We start from the raw sequence: 24849 nt of genomic DNA, 5'->3' as shown, positions 1-24849 counted from the left end.
AAATTCTGAGTCTGTTCAATTCGGACACCGAAGAAGGCGACTTTGACGGTTCTAGTGCGCATGAGGAAGACCAAGATAGCGATCTGCTAGCAGGTGCGGCTTATATTGAGGTGCGCTCAATAGTCCAAAAATTACGGTATATTATAATTATATAAACACCCAATCGTACTTTCTGAGATCATGCTTGCCCTGTTGGGGCTCACAAGACAAAAGCGGAAGTGTAACACTGATGTCAACATCTCCCAATTTTCTCCCGAAGGTTTTTTATTTGAGGCTTTGTGAGGTGAAGGAAAGCATGCATTTCATAACAGCTTGGAGGAAATGAACACTTGAAAAAGGGAGCGGGGGAGATGGCTTAGTTTTAGCTAGGTCAGCAGTGACGGTAATACATCAAATTCAAATCTAATTCTCTTACCGGTTTTTGGTCCGACTTGATAAATATGCACATTATGCATTAAGATTAGTATACAGGATTGTCTCCGAAAATTAGAATATCTTGATAAAGTTATTTATCTTCTGTAATGCAATTACAAAAACAAAAATGTCATACATTCTGGATTCATTACAAATGTACTGAAATATTGCAAGCCTTTTATTATTTTAATATTGCTGATTATGGCTTACATCTTAAGAAAACTCAAAAATCCTATCTCAAAATATTAGAATATCACAAAAAAAGTAATTTTTGTTTTTTTAATTGCATTTCAGAAGATAAAGAATTTTATCACAATATTCTAATTTTCGGAGACAGTCCTGTATACCATTATATCTCAGTAGCGCTCATGCCACAGAGGATGTTTTTTAAGTTTGTGTTATTTATAGGAAGCAAAGTAAAGATCCCTAAAATGGATTTTCTGTCGTATTTGCTGATTTTAGTGAAATCACAGATGTTGACCAACATCCCTTCACGAGTTCTGTAATGAAGACACAGTTTGTTTCCACCGAGATCAGCTGTCCTGCATTTCCCGCGTACCCATAAAGCTCGGACAGACACCACTTCTTCTTCTTCCTCACAGTCCTCTGAATATTTTACCCATTAGACTCCCTCAAAAAAAAAAAAAAAAAAAAAAATTAAACTCACATTACTCATATTTCAGTTGCTGTTTGAAGAGAAAAGGCCCCGGGACGCCAATCCCTTTTCTCTTCGATGAGCAGCGGGAGGCATTGAATCAGCATTCACACCTCCATTCCAGCAGGAGTGAGAATATCTTCTCACTTTACCTTCTCACACATTGATTTCTTAAATATTTAAAGATATGGCAGATTCTTAATCTTCAGTTATGTAGTTAAATGCCGTAATTTCTGGACTATTGAGCGCACCTGAATATAAGCCGCCCTGGCTAATAACTAAATAAATATATGTGTGCACATATATATATTATAAGTTGCAGGTGTCCACGTTGTAACATATTTACACAGAATTTTTTTATTAACGTTTTTATTATATGTTAAATTCGTCTTCTTCAGTGTCTAGAATTGAACGGCCTCAGATATACTCTCATCGGCCCGATGAGAGGAGGCTAAATGTTTCGGCGCCGTGAAGCTCATTAGCCCAAAAACATCAAGAAATTAGCCGCATCGTTGTTTAAACCGCAGTGTTCAAAGTAGCCCTGCTCTTAGAAAAGTACTTCCTCAGCGGAGAACCAGGATTATTTGTCAATAATTGTAGAAACGTCTCACAAAAAAAAAATATGCGCTGCCTTTTGAGTAAAAAAATGTTAAAAAAGTGCAGGACATACAGTATATATAATGAATAAATGAATTTGAAAAGGATATTCATAATGACTTCAACGCTGTTCATATTGTTTAAATTGATGGTATCTTTTATTTTTGTCGGGTTTGCTAACGTGCTAAAAGCCCGGCGATCAGAAGGAGAAAATTGGGTGAAGCCACAGGTTTGGTTTTTGGTTGTTGAGCCAAACAAAAACTTGTTTCGTTTTCATCAAAAAACGCACCGCGCCTACTGTGAAAGTTTTAATAGGATAAGGCAGCTGTGGGAATTTTAACAAGGAAAAACCTGTTTGCACGTAGAGAGGTTTTCACTGGATCCCACCTTTACAGGTGGAACTTCTTCCTGCAAAAACATAATCTTTTCATCTCTCAAACACGTCCGCCGCTGAGGATCTCCCACGATGCAGATTCATCGACTCGAGGTCAACGGGGTCCTTTTCCCTGCTGAAGGCTTTGAGGAAACGCCGCGTGGTGCCTTTTGTAGAAAAAAGTCATTATATTTCACTGCCACTTTAGAAACACCCAAAGAAAAAGTTTGAAACTCTGCAGACCGCCGCGATGCAAGCACGGCTGCAAAGTTATGAATTTTCTTTTTTTTATTTAATTATATGTTCTAACATTAAAGGGTCGAAAAAAGTCGAACAGGTCAGGGGGAATATTGAATGTTCCGTCCCGAGATTTAGTCCGTCCCGTGTTTTCCCGGGTTTTTTTTTCCTGGTGGGACGGCACTGGGTCACCTCACCAGGGACGGATCTGCCTGCAGCGCTTCATCCGCTTCCTTGGAGCCAATGAGCTTCGTCACATAGGAACGATGAATTTACCGTGAGATTCTGAGGCCGTTCAAAACAAAGGTAGCGATCAGTCGGCGTGGGACAAAGCCGGGATAGAAAATGGATGGGATGTTTCCTTGTGTTATTTATTATTGATCTTTTTCATCAGCCGTGTTACAGACACTGTTCGGAAAAAAGCATTTCCAGTACGTATTGGTGGATGTTAGCGGTATGTATATAATTAAAATTAAAAAAAAGAAATGTTTTTATTGGTAAATATATCATGTTACAACATGGACACCTGCAGCTTATAGACAAGTGTGGCCAATATATTCACACAAAATTTTATTTAGTTATTATCAGCCGGTGCGACTCATATTCAGGTGTGCTGAATAGCCTGGAAATTACGGGATTATTGCTAATTTATGGATCTTTCGGGCTGAGGAGCTTCATGCCGTCAAAACATTTCACCTCCTCACATTGGAATGATAAATTTAACGTTAAATTCTGAGGCTGTTCAATTTTGCAGAAGACGAGTTTCTTGGTTTTTAATGCGCATGAGGAAAACGAAGATAGCGATCAGCCACAATAGGATAAAGTGGGGGTAGAAAATGGATGGACTTTTCCCTGTTTTATTTATTATTGATCTTTTTCATCAGCAGTGTCACAGGCACTGTTCAGAAAAAAAAACAACATTTTTTTTCAATGAATTTAATTAAAAGTAAATTTAAAGTTGAAAAAAAAAAGTTTTCTGTGAAAATATGTCAATGTGGACACCTACGACTTAAAGAAAAGTGCGGCCATTACATGTACACATATAGTTATTTCGTTATTATCAGCCGGAGCGACTTTGCGTCTGGAAATTACAGTATAAAACATTGTCCAGAGAAGTTGTCAGTTGCAGGCAGAGTTCTGCAGACGATGTGGCCGTGCACGCTCTTACAAGATTGATGGCTTTTACGTCCATAATGACTGTAAGATTGAGATAAAGAACACTTTTAAATTCAAAACCTTCAGATTCTTCCTCCTTTCCTTTTGGCTGCTTCCTTCAGGAGTCACCACGGCCAATCATCTGCCACCATCCAACCCCTTTTATCTGCGTCTTTTTCTCTCACACCAACTAAATTCACGTCCTCTTTCACTCCATTCATAAATCTCCTCTCCGGTCTTTGTCCAGATCTCAGCACCCTGGTCTTTATCGTCCCTCCTCTGAAGGTGTCCAAACCATCTCAGTCTGACATTTATCTGGAGAACACGTGTCGTCTTCCTGACATTCTCGATCCTTTCCACCCTCAACATCTTCATCTCCGGACGTTCCAATTCTATTCTCGCAATCGCAAAAAGAATCACAGTTCATTTTCTCGAGGGGAAAAAAGGTGGATTTGAACACAGTCTGCGGTCGGGTTTTTACCGAGGTGGGTTATTTCTTTCAGCACCTCCAATGAAATTCTCAAAAACTGATGACAGCCAATCGGAGTGAAACATTTCATCTGACTTGAGTTGAATACCGAACCTCCGACAGGGTCGGCTTCAGGGAAAACGGATTTGTACATAAACGTCCTTTCCCTCCACCAAAAAAAACATGAGTATCACAAGGTGTGCGCGATGTTTTCTTCCAAGGTCGAGATGATAAGTCTGTTATTTCACATTACATCTCTTTGTTTTGCCTTTTTGACGCAACATTTGCCCTCTCGCCCAGGCCAGAATTATAAGCCCCACCTGCTGGATGGATTTTTTTTTTTTTTTTTTTTTTTTTAATTTATGAGGCAAAATGCAAATGAGACTCTTCCGTCTGCTACGTTCTTGTCGGCTGGACTTGAATACGGTCATCTGAGGCATTCATTATTAATACGACCGCAAAACCCATTCGGAATTGATCAGGCAATTCAGCAAACCAGACGATAATAGTGCCGGTTAGGAGACAGAATGACATCCGTGCCAAGACTTTGTTAATGTCGGACACTATCAATGTCACCTTCTGACTGCATTGCTATTTAACTGCCAAAATCTATTCACATTGTGTTTTATTTATGATTGGCCCGGTGGTGTTACACATTTTGTTTCTTGTGTGCCTCAACAGCAGTCATACAAGGACGAGCTAGAAATGCATGTAACAAAGTAAATAAAATAAATAAACTCTGAAGTGTAAAAATTATAAAGTATAATCTTCAAAGTAAACAAATAAAAATAAATGAAATAAATAAATAAAATAAATAATAATGGGCAAATTGGCAATGTGAACTCTCTCATATTTGCTAATATACAGGGTTAAATAATAAGTGGCAATAAAAAGTGGCAATTTAGCTGTGAACACTGCGGCTTAAACAACAATGTGGCTAATTTATGGATTTTTCAGGCTATCGAGCTTCGTGCCGCCAAAACATTTCGCCTCGTCATCAGACCGATAAATTTACTGTGAAATTCCGAGGCTGTTCAATTCTGAAAGTGAAGAAGACGACTTTCTAGGTTTTAATGCACAGGAGGAAAACAAAAATAGCGATCACCCACAATAGGATAAAGCGGGGATGGAAAATGGATGGATGGACTTCTCCTTGTGTTATTTATTATTGATCTTTTTCATCAGCCGTGTTAAGGAACAAAAAAAACATTTTTTTGTGTGTGTATTTAATCAAAGGTAAATTAAAAGTTGAAAAAAAAAAAACTTTTCTGTGTAAATACGCCATGTTGCAATGTAGTCAGCTGCGGCTTAAAGAAAAGCGCAGAATTTATATGTACACATATAATTATTTTTAACTGGTGTAGCTCATATTTGGGTGCGGTGAATAGTCTGGAATTTACAGTATTAAACATTGGCTGGAGAAGTTGTTCTGCAGACAATGTGGCCTCATAAAGTCTCGTATTTACTTATATACAGGGATAAATAATAAACAAAGTGGCAATGTGAAGTAGCACAGTAACTGATTAGATTGAGCTCCTCCGCACCACACTCAGCTGCAAAAAAGATGACATTGGAGAAAACAGACTTATAAAAGATCCCCAGCATCTTTAATGATCTGAGTTTCCAGGGGAAGTCCAGTCTGCTCATACCTTTCCTGTACACAGACGGTGTTGGATCTCCAGTCCAGCCTGTTGTCAATCATGACACCCAGGAATCTATAGTTCTCAACCGTCTTCAACCACCTCATCCCTGATCCGGGGTGTGTCGGCGTGTCCATCTTCCTCCTGAAGTCGATCATCACCTCCCTGGTCTTCCTGACATCCTGTTAGGCCGCTCACAAGTTGAGGTGCAGGGGTTGTTGCTGTATCTCGGAGAAATCCAGAGGTCAAACCCCTCGTTATTTCCCTGAAATCATCAGCTCTGACTCCACATTTGAAGCTGTTGGAGTTGAATCATCTGCAGATTCACCTGCAGGTACTCTTCACAATAATGCAATTCTTTGTTGCTCTGTAAGCAATGCTTTGTAGGGGACAGGCGAAGGCTGCTATTTCATTGTGGCACCAAAGCCGGATCCGCCTGTGACTGGCTTTATCAGAAAAAGCGCTTCAAAGTAGTGCTTTTACGTTAGTAGATAGAGGTTGTATTCAGGAGAGGGTGAAAGGTTTGGCCAGCCAGACTTGAAGAAGAAAGTACAATGCAGGAAGGAGAAACCGCTCGTCCATGTAATTTGCCGATTTCGTTGGTCTCGTCGACTCAAGGCTAACAGTAAACACACTGTTGAGATGAGATTTGTTAACTGACGTGGTCATTGAAGAATATTTGGTTTCCTCCTGAAGTCCAAAAACACGCAAGTAGGTTTATTGGAGATCCTTAATTGGACAAAAGTGAGTGACCTCCCTCTCCTCCACCACACGGTCCAGATCTTCTGGGGGAACCGCAAGACCTTCCCAGGCCAGCCTAGAGACATCGTCACTCCAGCTTGTCTTCCCTGTGACCTCCTCTTAGATGGACATACCGGCAATACCTCCCTCAGGAGGCATCCTGACCAGATGCCCGAGCCGCCTCATGGCTGCACTGCTTCCCCTATCTCTCAAGGAGAGTCCGGCCGCCCTATAGAGAAAACTCATTTCGGCCGCTTGTATCCGCAATCTCGCTCTTTGGGCCACTACCCGCAGCTCGTGACCATAGGCGAGGGTGGGAATTGAGAGCTTTGCCTCCTGGCTTCGCTTCAGACACCACACCGATCCGTTCCCTCACTCGTGAACAAGACCCCGAGATATTTGAACTCCTCCATCCGTTGAAGCCGACAGAACAACATCGTCTGCAAAAGGCAGAGACTCGGTCCTGCGGCCACCGAAGCGGATCCCCTCGACGCCCTGCCTGCGCCTAGTATAGATAGTATAAATAATAAATGAATGGGTATATTTAACCAGTAAGCCATTTTCACTGTGAGCTTCTCAATTGTAGCCCAGACCTACATGTTTGAAACTTCAGCCTTCATCATGTCCCTGCATTCTCAATGGACAAGGGTGACCCTGTTGAGTTTTGGGTCATACATGCCAATTTACACTTAAAATTTCTGCTGGAACTCTGTGTTTTTTGTGTGTGTCAGACAGATGCTCATCCCCCATGTCTAACTCAAGAGCAGCATGAGATAGTACAGATAAAATATACGTGAGTGCAATGATGAGCAGAGGCTCTGCAGCGTGAACCCAAGGGAAGGTGAAAATCAACGATGGGCAACTGATATGAAAAAGCGATTTAATGGGAGGATCAAGAAAAGTTTGGGGGAAAAAAAAAATTATATTTGATGCTTTATTAGTTTGCAAGTGAGAATGGGAAATCGTGTCTGCACCTGTGTGCGTGCTTTTGGTTTCAGCGTTGGCATCCTCATTTGATTAATGTTGTGTAATCCATCTTGTTAAATCGATGGCATGTTTATACACTCCCATTTAACACCCCTTTGTTATCGTGCTGTATTTGTAAAAAAACGTCAGCTCTGATGGGAACTTTGAAACAAGAAAATACCTTTGACTAAACAAACAAAAACATTTCCGGACTGTCTTATCATATGACGACAAAATGGGTCGGAAAAGCAGTCCGGATCCTCGACTGGTTTCTTGCAATAATGTAACATTGCTGTGTAATGTGTGCTAGGTTTTTCCTTTGACTTTGCCCTTGAGTTGTGGTGAAATGGATTGTTTTTTGCTTCTTTTGTCAGACAACAGTCCCTTACAGACAAGGATTTATTTCCTTATAATGACATTGCAACGAAGTAGCTCTCACGTCTTGATACATCAATTGCCATGCCGGCGAGAGTAGTGACTGATATAGGTACATTTCCCATTCTACAATACAGAAAATATCCTTTTGTATAAGATTCATAAACGAAACGTATCGGAAGCCAGCATAAAAACAATTTCAATGTCCAAGGGAGGAGTTTGTTTGACAAAACAAATCCATTGTACACAACACAGCTCACATCTGCATCACTTTCCCATTAAATCATTGTTATCGAAAATAGCCCAAGGCTCTTCGGGGAATTTAGTTTGAAGATGAAATAAAACAAAAAATACATAAGAGGAGCAATCCTGGGGGGGCGCAGAAGCACAGCGGTTCCTACCACCGTCCCGAAAGCATGCAGTAGGTGCTATAAACTACCATGGATTTGGGAACGAGAGCGCAGGCGCTTGTATGTCTATATTTCGCGGGAAATCAATGCAGGTCTCATTGTTTTTCAGTGATGCATTATCACCGGTCGCACATTTCTTCTCCGGGAACAACAGCCGAGTTTTGCAAAGAGTTGCCATCCCATTTTTCTCGGTGCATCGGTGTCGGATATGAACAAATGGGGGAAGTAGTTATGTAAAGTAATGTTGAATTAAAAGCAGGTGGAGCCAGAATAATAAAAAAAAAAAACGCACCTCATCCGTAATGACCACGGTTTGGCCCCAGCGGGTGTTTATATTCAGGCACTTAACAAGATAGAGCCACAAGCAGGCCAACACTGTAACTGATGAGCCATTTGTCAGTAAACATCTGTACCCCGACAGAAACTTTCCACATGTCCGATGTAGTTCATCTTCCACAACCCAACAGCTATCTCCATATTCAGTGTTCTACATCGCTCCGAGCCGAGATCAACGCTCCGTTCTATTCTCAGAGAAGCTGGCATACTCTCGCAAATATGGAAAATATTCTCCAAATTATACATGGTATCATAATTACAAGCGGCGCTGTGACGGGTGAAGTTGGAATCCAGGTTTGCGTTATTTCGTTATAATTATAACAACATCCCCGGTATGAGTTTTGCATAGTTGTTGGCATGAGGTATTGAGTTGAGCCCTTTGGGAGGTTTCTGCAGGTCAGCTTTGTCGGGCGACGTGTTCTCAAGCAGTCCAACGTCTGAGCAGCTGTACTGCGGTTAATGTTCCCGCCTCGCAGCCAGCGCCTCTCACGCTCATTTCCATTGTCTAACTGGAGCTTTTTGCATGGAGTTTCAACATCAACATTGTTTCTGCGGATCCTCACTGGCTTCTTCTCCCAAAACACGATGCAAGTTCAATAAACCCCCTAAAATGTGAGTTCGGGTGAATATATGCAAAATTGTGCAACCCTGTGATTGACCGATGGTCAGCTTCGATCGGCTTCGGCACGCACACTGCTCTGAGCAGGGAACGGATGGAAATAAATGAAATGTTCACCAAACATTAGCCAACAAAGTCCATTCCCAGAAGATGGCCTCCTGGATCCAACCCGGGGCCCTTTTGCTGGGGAAAACGCGAGCCAATACGGCGCCGTGCAGCCCGCCTCCCTAAGCTGTCGCTATAAAATCTTTTCCTTTGTTGGTTAGCATCAAATGAAAGAACAGTGAACAGGAAATCTAAAAATAATTAAAATGCACAATAGGTTCTGCCCCTGTGAGGACTAACCGTCTCCTTTCGCCGTCCTCGATAAAAAAACACGCCCCGAAGACCGGACTTTCATCACTTTTTAGGTTCCATACGTGCTAAACATAAATCTTCCCCGTGGACGACCTTGGAATCATTGTGTCGGGATTTTAAGTAAAACCCTTCTTCACAGTTATCGGCCCTATCTTTTGTGTCGCAGACAAGGTTCTCAAGGCTTTTTTTAACGCAAACTCCAAATCACCATCAGCAGAACAACCAACCCGTGTGATTCATCCTCATATCGACTTTCTCCACGGACTGTCATGTAATATTGTTTCTAATCTCGACCGACCGGCGGTTTCAGTGCGGCGCCGTCCTCCCTTTGTTTCATCCTCTTCTGGTCCAAATGGAGGAACCGAGACGCTTTACCTTTTGGAAAATGTCAGACTGGGTTCGCAGAAAAGAGAGAGGATAGGATGTAATCTTATTCAAGGAGTTTGTCAAGTGCTATTGTAAACCTTTGTGCAGGGAGTGTCAGTCTCTCTGCCAGGACAAGTAAGCTTGGCTTCACCACCGATGGAAAGGCCACCTGTCTGGCGTTTTTCTCTCGCTATCACAGAAACCGTGACCACAATAATATCTATCTTTAGAATTCCAGATGTCAAAATCAGGTTATTTTAAAATAAGATTTGTTCCGATTCTTTTATTCAAGTTTTTAGAAATCCGCTGAGATAGAATTGTGATTTAAAATCAGTTTTATTATGTGATTATGTGTTGGCTATTTATTAAGGGATCCTCCACAGGCAGGCATAAACCCATTAAAAACAGACTCTAGCCTGTCAAATGTCATGTCTGAGAATCATTTCCTTTTTTTTTGTTTCAAAGTGGCCCTGAATTTAATGGTCACCAACCCTGTGCAAGGCCATTGCAAATAAGAGAAAACTTTTTTTTTTCTGCCTTCTGGCTGTTGTCCAGTCAGCTGTGGCCGGAGAGATCAAGGTCTCAACGCTGCGAGAATGTGGCCGACCTCCCGAAGAAAAAAAAAAAAAAAAATCCGTCTGTGGAGGTCAGAGACAAAACACAAACCAACAAGACAAGCTGTTAAATTGCTGTCTGATGTACTTTCTGTTCTTGTGTAAATGGAATTTAGATCTTTTTGTTTTCCTTCTACCCACCAGAAAAAGCTATTATGTGGACGGTTTCTCAACCATAGCAATGGTTTCTGCAGCATTTTCATTTGTGTGTTTCCAGCGCCACGACCCCGAGTGCTAATCATGTCATCTTTCAATGAATCAATAAAGCGTCTCTGCATGGGAATCGACAACGCCACCTACTCAGCAATTTTCCATTTTTAATGTATGATGCATTCATATATTATGGATAATACACAATATATTATGCATAATAAGTTCATTATGTATCATACTTAAAGAATTGATATTATTGTCATAAAATTAGAATTAAAACATGTTGCAATAGGTCAAGGAAAATACAGACAAGTTTTCTCAGGGTATTCATCGCAAAGTACAGGATAATTACTTGTTTCTTCTTGTGAAACCCAACAGGTGAATAATATGTTATATAATATATAATGCATGCTCTTCAGAGTTCTGGTAAAACCCCTAATTTTCCTCTCAGGGAAAGAACTCTTGCTTCCATTTCTATCAGTTCATTCAGCGGTCATCAATTTAGTTAATTATGTACGGCTCTTTCTCATGGTTGAATTGTCCGCGACTGTCAGTCACGCAAGGACACGCAAATACGAATGTCCGATCGCGCACCAGCACGGGGACACACTTCTTCGGACTCATCCGTCACCTTTTTTTTTTTTTTTTTTCCCTCTTTCAAGTCAACATAACTTGTAACCCATGCAAACACAAAAAGTCGTGACCGCTGACCTGTCTATCTGTGCAACACTTGTGAAACGGCCACGACTGCTGAATGTTCCTGAGCATGTTGGAGTGTGTAGTGTTTGTGGCAATTCGAGAAAACATCACGCGGGTCGTAAGTCCGTCACTCGAGCGGCGATCTTGATAAGTGTGGGTAATGTAGTAGGCTCCCCGTATTTGTTATCGCACGTGCACACAAACACGAACGCATTTAATGAGCTGGCCACGGATACCGACGAGCAAGTCATCTCTACTCAAGTAATGGGATTGTTCATGATGGCTACCAATTAAATGGCGGAGGGTGAACCAAATGGAACTGCTTCAGATTGGAGCTCATTAACTTTCAAATTACAAGATAACAAAAAAAAAAAAAACAACACAAAGATAAGGTACGTTTATCAATCCGCAATTACTTGTCTTGCTCTTAAAACATCAGCTAATGGTTTTCTATACTTCAGAAGATTTAGAAAAAGCATGTACAGTCCAAATAATGTTTCTTTCATTCATTTTCTAGATGCACTCATGGGTGACGGGGTTGCTGAAGCCTGTAATCCCAACTCTAATCCCAAGGTGTATCTATATCAATATACATATATATCTAGATGTGTGTATATGATATATAAATCTAGAGAGGTGGAGGTATGCTCTGGAAAGGAGAGGAATGAAGGTTAGTCGCAGAAAGACAGAATATATCTGTGAATGTGAGGAACCCGGGTGGAACGGTGAGGCTACAGGGAGTGGAGATCAAGAAGTTGGAGGATTTCAAGTACTTAGGGTGGACAGTCCAGAGCAACAGTGAAGAGGTAAAGAAACATGTTCGAGCAGGTTGGGATGGGTGGAGAAACGTGTCAGGGGTACGAAGAGATAGAAGACCATCAGCCAGAATGAAAGGAAAGGTGGACAAGACAGTGGTGAGAGCAGAGATGCTGTACGGACTGGAAACAGTGACGGTGACCGAAAGACAGGAGGCAGAGCTGTAGGTCGCAGAGATGAAGATGTTGAGGTTCTCTTTGGGAGCGACCAGGATGGATAGGATCAGGAATGAGTCCATCAGAAGGACAGCGCATGTTAGATGTTTTGGAGAGAAGGTCAAAATGGCTGATCCATGTCCAGAGGAGGGATCGTGACTGCAGATGGTCCTCAGAGGGTCTGTCATTGAACGAAACAACCGTTTCTACCGTACAGTATTTGCATACATATTGGCCATTTGTGCTGCGCTATTTTACCTTTTCTTTTCCTTTCAATGTTTATATTTGCATGAATATAGACCGATTCGAAGCGTGTATAATAAGTACTCGCAACTCCGCTGCCAGCGCATTCCGCACGTCGTAACTCCGAGTCGTCGTGAAGTGACGACCACCAGTGTGTTGGTAGAAGGATGCTGGGATTGGAGCTGCCAGGCAGAAGGTCTAGAGGAAGACCTAAGAGAAGATTTATGGACGTGGTGACAGAGGGTATAGATTAGTTGGTGTGAGAGAGGAGGATACAGAGAATAAGGTTGGATGGAAAAGGTTGATTGGCTTTGGCGACATAAACATAAAATGATTCTAATCACTAGATTAAATATCAAATATCATATCACAATTCAATCTTTTCAGCTGTTGTTAATCATATTGATAATTATATTGATATGTAACTATATATATCAATTACATTGATAATTCTAAATTTAAAAAATACTAAAATAAAAAAAATAAAATCAAATTTAAAAATAAATGTATTCAAATTTAATGTATTGATTACTTTGATCACATTGACTGCTACATGTCTATTTTTCTTTATTTGACCTCAAACTAATTATCTCCAGCATTTAATTTCACCTCTTGTGCTCCTCAAACACATATATACATATATGTATATATATATATATATATATATGTGTGTGTGTGTGTGTATGTATGTATGTATGTATGTGTGTATATATATATATAATAAAAGAAACACTTAAACAACACAATGTAACTCCAAGTCAATCATACTTCTGTGAAATCAAACTGTGCACTTGGGAAACAACACCAATTCATTTTGAGTGATTTTGTTATCAGCACATTCAACTATGTAAAGAACAAAAAATTTAATTAGAAAATTTCAATCATCCAGATATAGGATGTGTTATTTTACTGTTCCTTTTATTTCTTTGAGCAGTGTACATATGAATGTTTATATAAATTTATGCCAACATGTCTACTTCCACCAACTTGATGTTATGTTATGGGGGTTTCCGTCGGAAGGTGTACAACTTAAGAGTTTTCGTTGTGTTTGTCCCATCCTCCATCCCCTGAATCTTTTTATGTTCGTGCTTATTTCTGCAAGATTTAATTCAAGAGTTTATTTGCGCATGGGAACATCAAGATGCTCTCATCGTTGTCACCAATCCCTGGCAGACTCCACAACGTGTGTGTGTGTCCCGTTTTGTTCAAGCCGTTGCAAATTAGAGTGAACACGCAAGTCACTAGTGGTTCCAAACCTCCATCTGTGTCTCGGTTTCACCTCCGGAGAACGCGTCCGGCCTCGCTCACAGATCGTTCTAGCAAAATCTGTGCAGCAGGGGTCCAGTGTGGATATATCTGCCCCGCCCTTCTGCAAGAGCAGCATTTTAATTACATTGTGGTGACACAGAACCTGGAGTCTGTGTTTGGAGAAGGATTACGTGGATATTCATCCTCAATTGATCTCTCGGTTTAAATTCTCGATTTGTGACCGCATTATGTAACCATTAGCCGGACTGATTAAATGTGCACTTGCAGCCGTCCATCTCGGCACATTAATCCATTTATTACCACCTAATGAATGCAAACGTGGGGCTTTACAACATGCCACAATGATGTAGATACTGAAGGTTATTCCAGGTTTCAACGTGCACGTCAAATCCGTGAGGGAAAAATGATGTATATTATGATTTAATCTGATGAATTCTTCCCTTTCCCTTCTTGTCAGGGGGCATACCGTTCATACTGACAGGCGAGCTCTTCGAGCAGTCCTACAGACCCGCCGCCTTCATGATCGCCGGCGTCGTAAACTGGCTCTCCAACTTTGCCGTGGGGCTCCTGTTTCCCTTCATTCAGGTGAGTTCGCCGCGTCGCTTCGTTGAACCTTAGCTCGGGAAATAGTATCCGTAAACATTTACAAGATATAACTTTAATTTAATATCAATCAGCTTTATCTGTCAATATATCTAAAGTAAATGGTCTAAGCTTGTATTGTGCATTATGCTATATTCAGTTATTCACTCACATACACACAAAACACACACACACGCACACACACACACACACACACACACACACACACACACATACAGACATTGATGGTTGCAGAGCTGCCATGCAAGGTGTTATCTATCTATCTATCTATCTATCTATCTATCTATCTATCTATCTATCTATCTATCTATCTATCTATCTATCTATCTATCTATCTATCTATCTATCTATCTATCTATCTATCTATCCATCCATCCATCCATCCATCCATCCATCCATCCATCCATCCATCCATCCATCCATCCATCCATCCAGTATCTTGAACATAAACACGTATACAAAAACAAAAGATGGTTGATTTTTGCAAACCCCTGTCTTCACCTTCAATCATTAAGATGTTGGAAAGTAGATTTTTTTCACAATACTTGAAAAATAAAGTTTAGTTACAAGTTTTGCTGGTGTTATATATATATATGAATAAAATGCAATCTCGTGTTTTTTGTATGGAAATGTGAAAATTAACAGATGTGAACTGTGTTGGTCACAAAACATGTTAAGACCAGCACATTTAAATGACATGGGAATTTGGTGGATTTTGTATAAATATTCATTGAAGTCCCTCGGAGGAACAAACACAAGTGAACCTTGACTGCTCCTCAGTTCAAGTAAACAGTTTGTTGTGAGCGAAATAAGAAACCGAGCGGGAACGGAGAGTGTGAGGCCCGAGGCTTTGTCGGAGCCCCGATGAGAGCCGTGGTTGTTTATTGCTCAAGGAATAATAAAAATAATTGCTTCATTATTGTTTACATGAAAATGCAGTGGGGGTTTGGGGGGGTGTTGGAGACGCCTTCTGTGTCACTTAGAGCAACATTTTACCCTGTTGTTTTGTGTTCAGTGATGATTAAGTGGAAGGGATTCACAACAGCTGCTGATCGCTTCTGACTCGCTGCACTGCGTCTTTCGGGAGTATCCGCTTTTCAAGATCGTTCTCCCGTGCAAATCTAAAACTTTCGCACTTTGTCAAGTATCTGCGGATGAAAGCTTTATTTTCCTGTAAATGGACAAAAACCTAAATCCACCTTTATATTTCATCCTATAAATGATAATCCCCTTTCTCCCCTCCTCGCGGTTTATTCCTACTTCCGATGCCGGTGCGTTGGTACAATTACATTATCTTTCATTTATCCATTCATGGATCCATTTTCTTTACAACCATTCACCATCTCATACTGTGTGGACAGAGAATTGATTACCAGTCAGCAACCAAAGGCGCCACTTGGAAATGTTAGTCAGCAGATGAATATTGGTTAAATTAGCTTCCTATGATACAGCTAAATGTAATTGTCTGTGTATGACCTTATTAGTTCAGGGTCAGCCTTGCAAGCCTATAAGTGCAGTTAGCTAGTTGTGTGGCTGCAGCACAATATCAATCTCCGCACGCCGGGCTGTTCGATTGTTATTTTATTTGCATCCTCCCGAGCGGCGGGCGTGAATCCTACGAAAAGACTCCATCAATTTCCCGTCAGTTTGGCACTCCGCAAACTTTCGGCTGCCGCGAATATTAACTTCCCGATTGAGTCAGGAGTCTTTGTCGGGAAATTAGACGGAGCGACCTCTGCGGCCTCTGTAATGTATTTCTGTCCGCCTTGTCGAACAAAGTGTTTGTTTGTTTGTCAGGAACCCAATAGTGGAGCGCGCCGTCAGGCTCTCAGGAATCATGTTGCATGGGGTGAAGGATGTGCCATACTAAACTGATACCCCGTGTGTGTGTGTGTGTGTGTGTGTGAGAGTGAGATTATAGGCTCTACACCAGGGGTGCTCACATTTTTTCAGCATGCAAGCTACTTATAAAATGACCAAGTCAAAATGATCTACCCACAACAAAAATGCAATGCGTTCTTTATATGTACAATATATGTTTATGTACCTTGCATAACCGCATGAGCCAATATTGCACAACACAAAATAGTTATGTATATTTTTTGTCATTACATCTGATGACTTGCACAGAATTGAATCATAGTCCGGACAGTAGCTGCTGACTCACCCGGAGTGATGCTTTTGAAGAATGTTGTGTGAAAAGTGAAAAGTGACTGCTGTCCGGACAACTGGGATTTTAGTTCCTTCACCTTTCTCTTTCTCAGCTCGCTTTTTGGCGGGACGTCTGTGTCGTAACTTCCACGAACGGTCCGAAAATGCCGTTCCACATTACCCTTCTTTGATATTGTGATGTTAGAGCGGCAGATGAGGCAAACGCACTTCGAAAATGTCACTGTGAAAAATTCCATATGAAAGTGATACGTTTTTGTCTTACTTACTTTGTCTGGCTCCTACTCTCATTCTATACCCCTTCTTAAGTTAAGAGAAAAAAACGAAGGCTAAAAATTGGAAATAACTTGCCGACTAGCTTGTTAGTTTTGCTGCACTTCGCGCCGTTTTTTGTGCACATGCAGTGACCTCAGTGTCAGAAAAAAATCAGATGTCATCTGATTGGCTCTCCTGTATGTCAATCAAGTGACGGAACGGGTGATAGGTTGACGTCTATTGTTTTTTTTTTAATGTCATTCGATCTGCCGGTATTACCTTTGCAATCGACTGGTAGATCACAATCGATGTATTGAGCACTCCGATCTACACTGTGTGCACGATTATTAGGCAAGTGATTATTTGGACCATATCATCATTTTATCCATAATTTCCAGCTCCAAGCTGTATAAACATGAATGCTTATTGGATTTAATGCATATTCGATGATATCTAATTGTGTAGTGAGGAGCGGTGTGATCTTAGGGGATCAGCAAGGTGATCAAGGTGTGCATAATTATTGGGCAGATTCCAAAAAACAGATTTACTGATGCTGAAAAGTCAAAAATTGTAAAAAGCCTTTTGGAGTACTCTTGAAATATCTAAGATATTGGGGGGTGATCACAGAACCATCAAACATTTTGCTGCTCAAAATCAACAGGGTCGCAAAAAAAACGTGTCGAGAAGAAAACACGCAAATTGACCTCCAAAGATTTGAGAAGAATCAGCAAAAAAGCGACCAGGAAGCCGTTACCCTCCAGAGCTGCCGTATTCCACAACCGCAACCTTCCCGGCGTGTCAAGAAGTACGAGGTGTTCGGTTCTCAGAGACTCGGCCGAGGTGAGAAAGGCTGAAACCCGACCACCTCCGAACAACACACATAAGTTGAAATGTCAAGAGTGGGCCAAGAAATATCTGAAGGCAGATATTTCAAAGGTTTTGAGGACCGATGAGACGAGAGTGACTCGGTCGGACACGGAGCTTCATTTCGACTCCAGCGGGGCGTAGATGGGGTGCTGGTATCATCACAGATGAACTAGTTACACCTTTCCGAGTTGAAAATTGACTCAAAAATCAACTCTCAGACCTACTGGCAATTTTTGGATGACACTTTCTTCAAGCAGTAGTTCAGGGAAAAAGTCTGCGTCTTTCAAGAAGACTTTGATTTTTATGCAATACAAAGCCACATCACATGCACCGCTGCGTGGCTGGCCAGTAAAGGACTTAAAGATGCAAAACTAATGACGTGGCCGCCTTCTTCACCTGACTTAAACTGATATTTACAGTGAAGGTAAACAGTGCACCTCTCTGGACGGTGTCTGGGAGGCTGCCGCTGCACAAAAAGTGTTTTTTTTATTTTTTTATTTCAGAAATGTTTATTTGGAAATTTTGAGTTTGTTTATTATTCTCACATTAACAGGTGGAAATAAACACATGAGATGTGAAAATCCTATAATGCACACTAATTGTTGCCCAATATAGAAATTCTCTCTTCACTTTTACCACTTAAATGTTCCGGTTTAAGGGTTTGCTAACATTTTGGAATGACAAAGAGCATTGTAGTTGAACAATAACAAAATGAATCCTCAAAAGCACAACTTGCCTAATAATTTTGCACACAATGTAGCTCCGAAGCTATTTTAGCGGACCAGGACTCCATATGAAGCAATCAAAACTGCGCTGATGCGTCTTTGCTAATATTCTGTGCCGCTGTGAAAATATCAATGGAGATGCAATCAAAAGTACATTTTTAAAATGCCATTACTGCATATTTTGTATGGTTTCAAATGTTTTTAGCACACGCCTAAATCACTCACTTCTCAAATCAAATTTGAGGATCACATAAGTGTTCTTAATGGTTTAAAAAAAACAAACAAACAAAGAAAAAAAACACTTGAATAATTTTGCCGTCTGCCATCGGACATCAAAAAAGGACTGTCTTTAAAAGATTAGTATTTTGATTTCAATCAAGATTTTCACCTCGTCTAAATGCCATGGTGACTCTTCCCTACTTCACACAAATATAATTCATGTGTGTGATGTTCCGTCCTTGGCGGTTGGATTCCCAGCTCCTCCAGTCTGCACGCGCGTCTGATCCTTTGAAACCACGGGGTGTGAAAGGGCTCTGTCATTGGAGACCATGTATTTCTATTTTACACAATTCAACTGCATAACCGCGGTAAATGGAGTAGCTCTCCAGTCGGATCCACGTGTTCCCTTTTCACCTCCGGTTCCCTTTACATATCAGAGCAACGGTGAATCCAAAGTGTGCATCTACGTGTCCCCATCTTCGATTTACATGTGTGTAATAAAGCATTTCTCAAACCGAGACCAGGTGCATGTGCGGTACAACCCCCGCGTGTGTGAAGGGTTTGATTTCCGTCGCGCTGGAGTGTTATTTCCACAAACGAGTCATCGTAACGTTCCTTCTCTTGAAAGGAAAGCGAAGGAACCGGTGCCGCTCGGATGTTTATTTGCGTGATAGGACTGGGGACAATTAAGTTGCTCAAAGATCCACCAAAACTGCTTCAACGGAGAAGTTAATTATGTGTAACTGTATCGGTTGTGGCTCAGACGCGAGAGGCCATCCGGTTCAACTCCAACACGTTTTTTTAAATCAAGCGTGCATAAATGCTTCATCCAAGTTGACATCTTGTGTCGACTGCAGATTAAAACAAAAAAACAAAGACTCGGCGATTTCCGTGTAGGCTGGATTGTGTTTTAACGGGAAGTTAAATATTATCGCGGTGTGATAATCTTCTATTATTGCCATTGGTGGTCTGCTCAGCAATTAAGGAAATAATTACATCTATGCTTCGTCACGATCTTTGCAAATGCGATACGGCAACATTAATTACACTTTCATGTCTTCGCAAATAATTAGAAACACTGAGGTGGGAGTTGAACGGAGCACACGGAGACCTTTCCTCCCTCTGCTTTGACTTAAATTATGATATTAATCATCCCTAAAACACCGATGCGAAGTTCTCTGCAGAAAATCGTCTTTCTGCAGGGGCGCGCTGTCAATCTCGATACCATCAGTTCCCCCTTTGTTTTTTTATAAGAGTAATACAATAACACAGGCCTCTCAGGAATTCCATCAATCATCTTCAAAACCTTTTAAATTAATAATAAATTGAAAAGGTTGTGACTTTTCCCTCAAACAGCTCGTAGAGGCTTTCTATTTCCCCGTTCCTCGAAGGAAACGGGCGTGTCCTCCTGCTCCAAAACTCCCGTTTTATTACAGTTACAGCGGGCAGGCGTGGCTTTTGCGTTACCGATAAGTAAAAGACATTATGGACGTAATGAGAATTTTATAACTGCTGTTGTTATGTCATGGTTTAATTCAGCAGGGAACAATTGCAAGCCTTGCACATCGATAATACTTCCATAAAGCAGGCGGACGTGAGATGGGAAAATCTTAGTTTTTCATTTAGTTGCATTATAATTCTGCACACTAATGGTTGCCCAATATACAGGACTGTCTCAGAAATTTAGAGTATTGTGATAAAGTTCTTTATCTTCTGTGATGCAATTAAAAAAAAACAAAAAATACCTTTTCATGATATTCTTATATGTTGAGACAGAATTTTTGAGTTTTATTAAGATATAAGCCATAATCAGCAATATCAAAATAATAAAAGGCTTGCAATATTTCAGTTGATTTGTAATGAATCCAGAATGTATGACATTTTGGTTTACATAACTGCATAACATGAGATAAAGAACTTTATCACAATATTCTAATTTTCTGAGACCGTCCTGTAGATATTCTCTTAAGAAAGCCAGAACTTTTACTACTTCAATGTTCAGGTTTGAGGGTTTGTTAACATTTTGGATTGACCAAGTGCACTGTAGTTTTACAATAACAGAATTAATCCCTAAAAAGCCTTACATGCATAAGAAAAAAAAAAAAAACCTGCATGTCGGCTATTGCATGCATTTCAAAAATAATGAGAATAACTGGGGAAAAAAAAAACAAGTTGTGAAATTTATCGATAACATTGGCAAATATTTTGAAATAATTCAGTCTGGAGACGAGCTCAGGCTTGTTGATGTTCACCTTCGCTTTTTTCGGCATATTTTGTGCAGCAACAGTGCTGCATTTGCCTCGTTGTGGAAATTGAAATGAAAAAAAAAAAATATAATAATTGCGGCAAAGCATTTTTTTTTTTTTTTTAATTATGAAATGTATTTGTTTGTTATTCAGTCACCCACAGTGATCTTGCAAATAAAGACGTGCACACGTACAGGCAATGTGCGAGCTGTTAGCGCGCTAACTCTTGCAGATAGACTGGAAGAGTTAGACAAAAGGTCAAGCCCAAAGTTTCAGATCAAAGTGAAACCTGGCTCGCGGCGTGCAGTATATTATAGTGATGTTGAGTTGACCTTTTGACAATTTTTTTTTTCTATGAATCCCCCACAGACAAACCTAATTTTGTCCTTTCATTCAGCGGCAGCAAAGCGTCATGAGTAGGACGAGACGCTTCGGACGAGAACTAAAATAGCAGAAAAGGGCCGACGAGTGTCGATCTTGATAGTCATAATTTATCCAGAAATGAGCGCATGCGGTGTGTTATGGTGTCATCCCGTGCCATTAAATTTTTTTTACCCAGAATGTTGTTAATGTACCGTATTGAGCGTTTCTGTCAATTTTCACAAAGTATTTGCTTTTTCGCCATACAGTCGGTCCCTCTCCTGCACGCGGAACGTCCTTGTCCACTCTCACGGCGGTTACAAATGTAAATTAGCGCACTGTCGATAATACATAATTGGCCGTAATAATCGATTGTGGTGCAGTTCAAGTGGAGCTGCGACTGTTTACAATGCAAATGTATTTCACTAAAGCGTCAATCCCGTCCTCTGTGGCTCAGCGGCGAAGTGGTTAATTATGAAAGCAGCTGTCAAGAAGCTGTGAAGGGGCTTGAATGGCCTCCAGTATCACACAGAGGTCAAAGAAGATGCTCTGCAGTCATGGTCATTATTTGGATTTTAGGCTCACAATGATACACACAATGCAAATTAAAAAGCTTTTTTTTTTTTCAACAAATAATATAATATCAGCGTATCAATCTTTTGTTTTTAATCTACGTTTGAAGATAGGAGAAATTGCTGTTTCGTCATGATGGATTAAAACAGAAGAAAATCTTTTTTATAATATACCATTCTGAAAATAATCACGACTTTTCTGTCGTACAGGAGATGGACACGCATTAAATTTTTGGGGGGAATTTTTGCAGTTCCTGCACAGAACATAGACAATGCATTTTTAAACATTATATTACGTGCTTGGCGTCTTCTTGCTGTTAAGTTCACTCGATGACACGCCGCTGACGTTCATATAACATTTCCAAACAACCAAAGACAAAGTAAAGTACAACTCCCCCTGTCGTACATCCCACAAACCGCACGTCTGCGCTCATTTTGGATGAACTCCGCCCGTCGCGTAATCGAATAATCCCCCGCGTTAAGCGACGTGCACCTCGAATATAACTGTAGGAAATAGTGATCCTAATGATGGATTCCCCTGCGTCCGCACGCGTTCATCATCCTCGACCGGTCCTGCACAACACAGACCGGGCCTTCATTTCAGTCATGCATTTCTGTCGCGTGCAATCTTTCTCAGGCCCTTCCTACCTCCCACTTGTCATGTAATGACCTATTTCCCCTGCCAGTTCATCCACAAATAGGGTCCCCAGCCCTCTAAGTGTCATCTCTCTTTGTGCCCTGTACTCTCAGTGAACATGTGTTTGGACATGCAACATGAAAATCTAGTTCGTGTGTGTGTCTCTCGTGTGCGTTTGTAGCCACCGGCATGTCTGCCGTTGTGTATGCGCGCGCGCGCGCGTTTGTGTGTGTCTAACGAAAGCCATCCCAGCCGACAACGTCCACGTTTCAAGGACGGGGCCGTCGAAGCGGAGAGCCTTTTTTCGGAAATGTAGTTAACGACAGCGTAGAATGTCCTGTCTCGGGGATGATTTATCTCCCGCAACAAGTCAGAGAAGAAAGGCTGTGTTTTCAAAGGAATTGGCTTATCTTAATGTTGATGATATGTCACGTAAACTAGGTCGCACCCGCCGTACAGTGTGTTTTGTTGCCGTTATGAAATACGCTCAAAGGAGAGGAGCCGCATCAGAGACCAACACGAGCGATGATGTAACAGCTGAATATCAAAGCAGCAAGTTCTTCATCGAGGTCAGATTATTTTTGAAACTGCATTAATACCAGGTACATCGTGTTGCGTTTGCGGCCATGAGCAAAGGATTATAGGTCAGTGACACACTGCTGACCGTCAGTCAGGTTTCCCCATCCCCATGCAAAATGTGTCTCTCACTCCGTCTCATGGACACACACACACACACACACACACACACACACACACACACACACACACCCCTCATCTCTTAATCGCCCTCTGGGTAATCAGTCAGTGCGCATTTTTAAATCTGTCACTAATCTCTATTATTGGCATAACTCTCTGTAATGTATTTCAATGCAATTTAACATACAAATGCATACCGCCCAAGTAACACGGAGCAGACTAATTCTCCAACTGGCGCATATGTCCCTCATTGATGAGACCGTGAGACCTTTTCAGCGTAAAATCATAGGGATGTTCTTGTTCCATGCATGACACAAACAGATAGAAAATCCCTCGTGGAGTTGGCAGGAGATTAGAATAGCTGAAACATGGATTTGGCTCGGTGGCCCCAGCCACCCCCTCGGCCCATCTTTTATTCTCCAGCTCCATGTCGCAGTTTGACAACCAGGGAGAGAAAATAAATAAATCGATAAATAAGAATTCACAAGCTATGTTTGAACAGATTCATACGCGGAACGCGGGTCAAAATTAAAAATTTGATTCAATGAATTGGGATAATTTTTTTTTTTTGCTGTAGTTTGAATCCATCAAAGCAAGAGATATACAGGACTCTCGCAGAAAATTTGAATAATGTGATAAAGTTCTTTTATGGATGTAATGAGAATTTTATAACTGCTGTTGTAATGTCATGGTTTAATTCAGCAGAGAACAATTGCAAGCCTTGCACATCGATAATACTTACATACAGCAGGCGGACGTGAGACTGGAAAATCTTAGTTTTTCATTTAGTTGCATAATAATTCTGCACACTAATGGTTGCCCAATATACAGGACTGTCTCAGAGATTTAGAATATTGTGATAAAGTTCTTTATCTTCTGTGATGCAATTAAAAAAAAACAAAAATTACTTTTTCATGATATTCTAATATTTTGAGATAGGATTTCTGAGTTTTCTTAAGATGTAAGCCATAATCAGCAATATCAAAATAATAAAAGGCTTGCAATATTTCAGTTGATTTGTAATGAATCCAGAATTTATGACATTTTTTGTTTTTTGTAATTGCATTACAGATGATAAAGAACTTTATCACAATATTCTAATTTTCTGAGACAGATATTGCGCGGATATGCCTAATACCTGTGTGTGCTCTCTGTTTGCATAGGAGACTCTCCAGTCATTTTCCTTTCTGGTCTTCGTGGTGGTCTGCATTCTGGGATCCATCTACCTTTATGTCATCCTCCCGGAAACCAAAAATAAAACATTCATGGATATCAGCCAGAGTTTTAGCAAGCTCAACAAAATCCCCGACTCACCCCCGAGCTATGAAATGGAGCCGGTTCTATCCATTAAGCCCGAAATGAACGGAAAACACCAACATGTCTACAAATCGGAGAGTTCCCTCTGAGCGGAGAGACTACACTAATGAACATGTTCTGATATATGTATATATATTTTTTTTTTGTGTGTCAAGTCTCACAAAAATGAACTGAAAGTTCTTACTTGTACATATTTATTTACGAACTGGGAAATGCGAAATGATAAGATGTCTTGTACCGAAATGAAATAAATCTGGTTGTGTATTTTGTTTCGTGAAAAAGGTAGCGCTAATAAGCTGCTAAACAGAACGATTCTGCTGCATTGACTTCAACATCCCGCAGGCAGAGAAACAGCAAAGCATTCTCATGGAGTTATGTTTCTGGCCACGGGATTAATGTCGATAGTCTTGTTTAATCTCTGCTGTTTCACCACCAACTCCTGGGGGAGACCTCCATCTGGCATCGAATGCTAGGAAGCTATGGCGCATTGTTTGGAGGTTTTGGCAGACAACGATGGAAAATGA

At 40.8% G+C, this 24849-nt stretch overlaps 1 protein-coding gene across 5 annotated transcripts in view; it reads left to right on the top strand.

Annotated features, from left to right (window-relative positions):
- Nucleotides 1-24606, top strand: part of slc2a9l2 (solute carrier family 2 member 9, like 2) — a 98148-nt gene extending 73542 nt beyond the window's left edge. For all 5 annotated transcript variants that reach the window (XM_086168970.1, XM_086168971.1, XM_086168967.1 and 2 more), the window contains 2 exons: nucleotides 14117-14244; nucleotides 24172-24606. In XM_086168970.1, coding sequence (XP_086025096.1) covers nucleotides 14117-14244; nucleotides 24172-24414 — 371 coding nt within the window. In that variant the 3' untranslated portion in view covers nucleotides 24415-24606. The remainder of the gene's footprint in view (nucleotides 1-14116; nucleotides 14245-24171) is intronic.
- Nucleotides 24607-24849: the final 243 nt, after the last annotated feature.

This window comes from Fistularia commersonii, chromosome 21, assembly GCF_037954325.1.
Source record: "Fistularia commersonii isolate RoL2024-O1a breed Wild chromosome 21, RoL_Fcom_v1.0, whole genome shotgun sequence".
NCBI classification, from domain to species: Eukaryota; Metazoa; Chordata; class Actinopteri; order Syngnathiformes; family Fistulariidae; genus Fistularia; species Fistularia commersonii.
The sequence above is the reverse complement of the archived record's forward strand: the minus strand, read 5'-3'. Positions and strand labels throughout refer to the sequence as shown.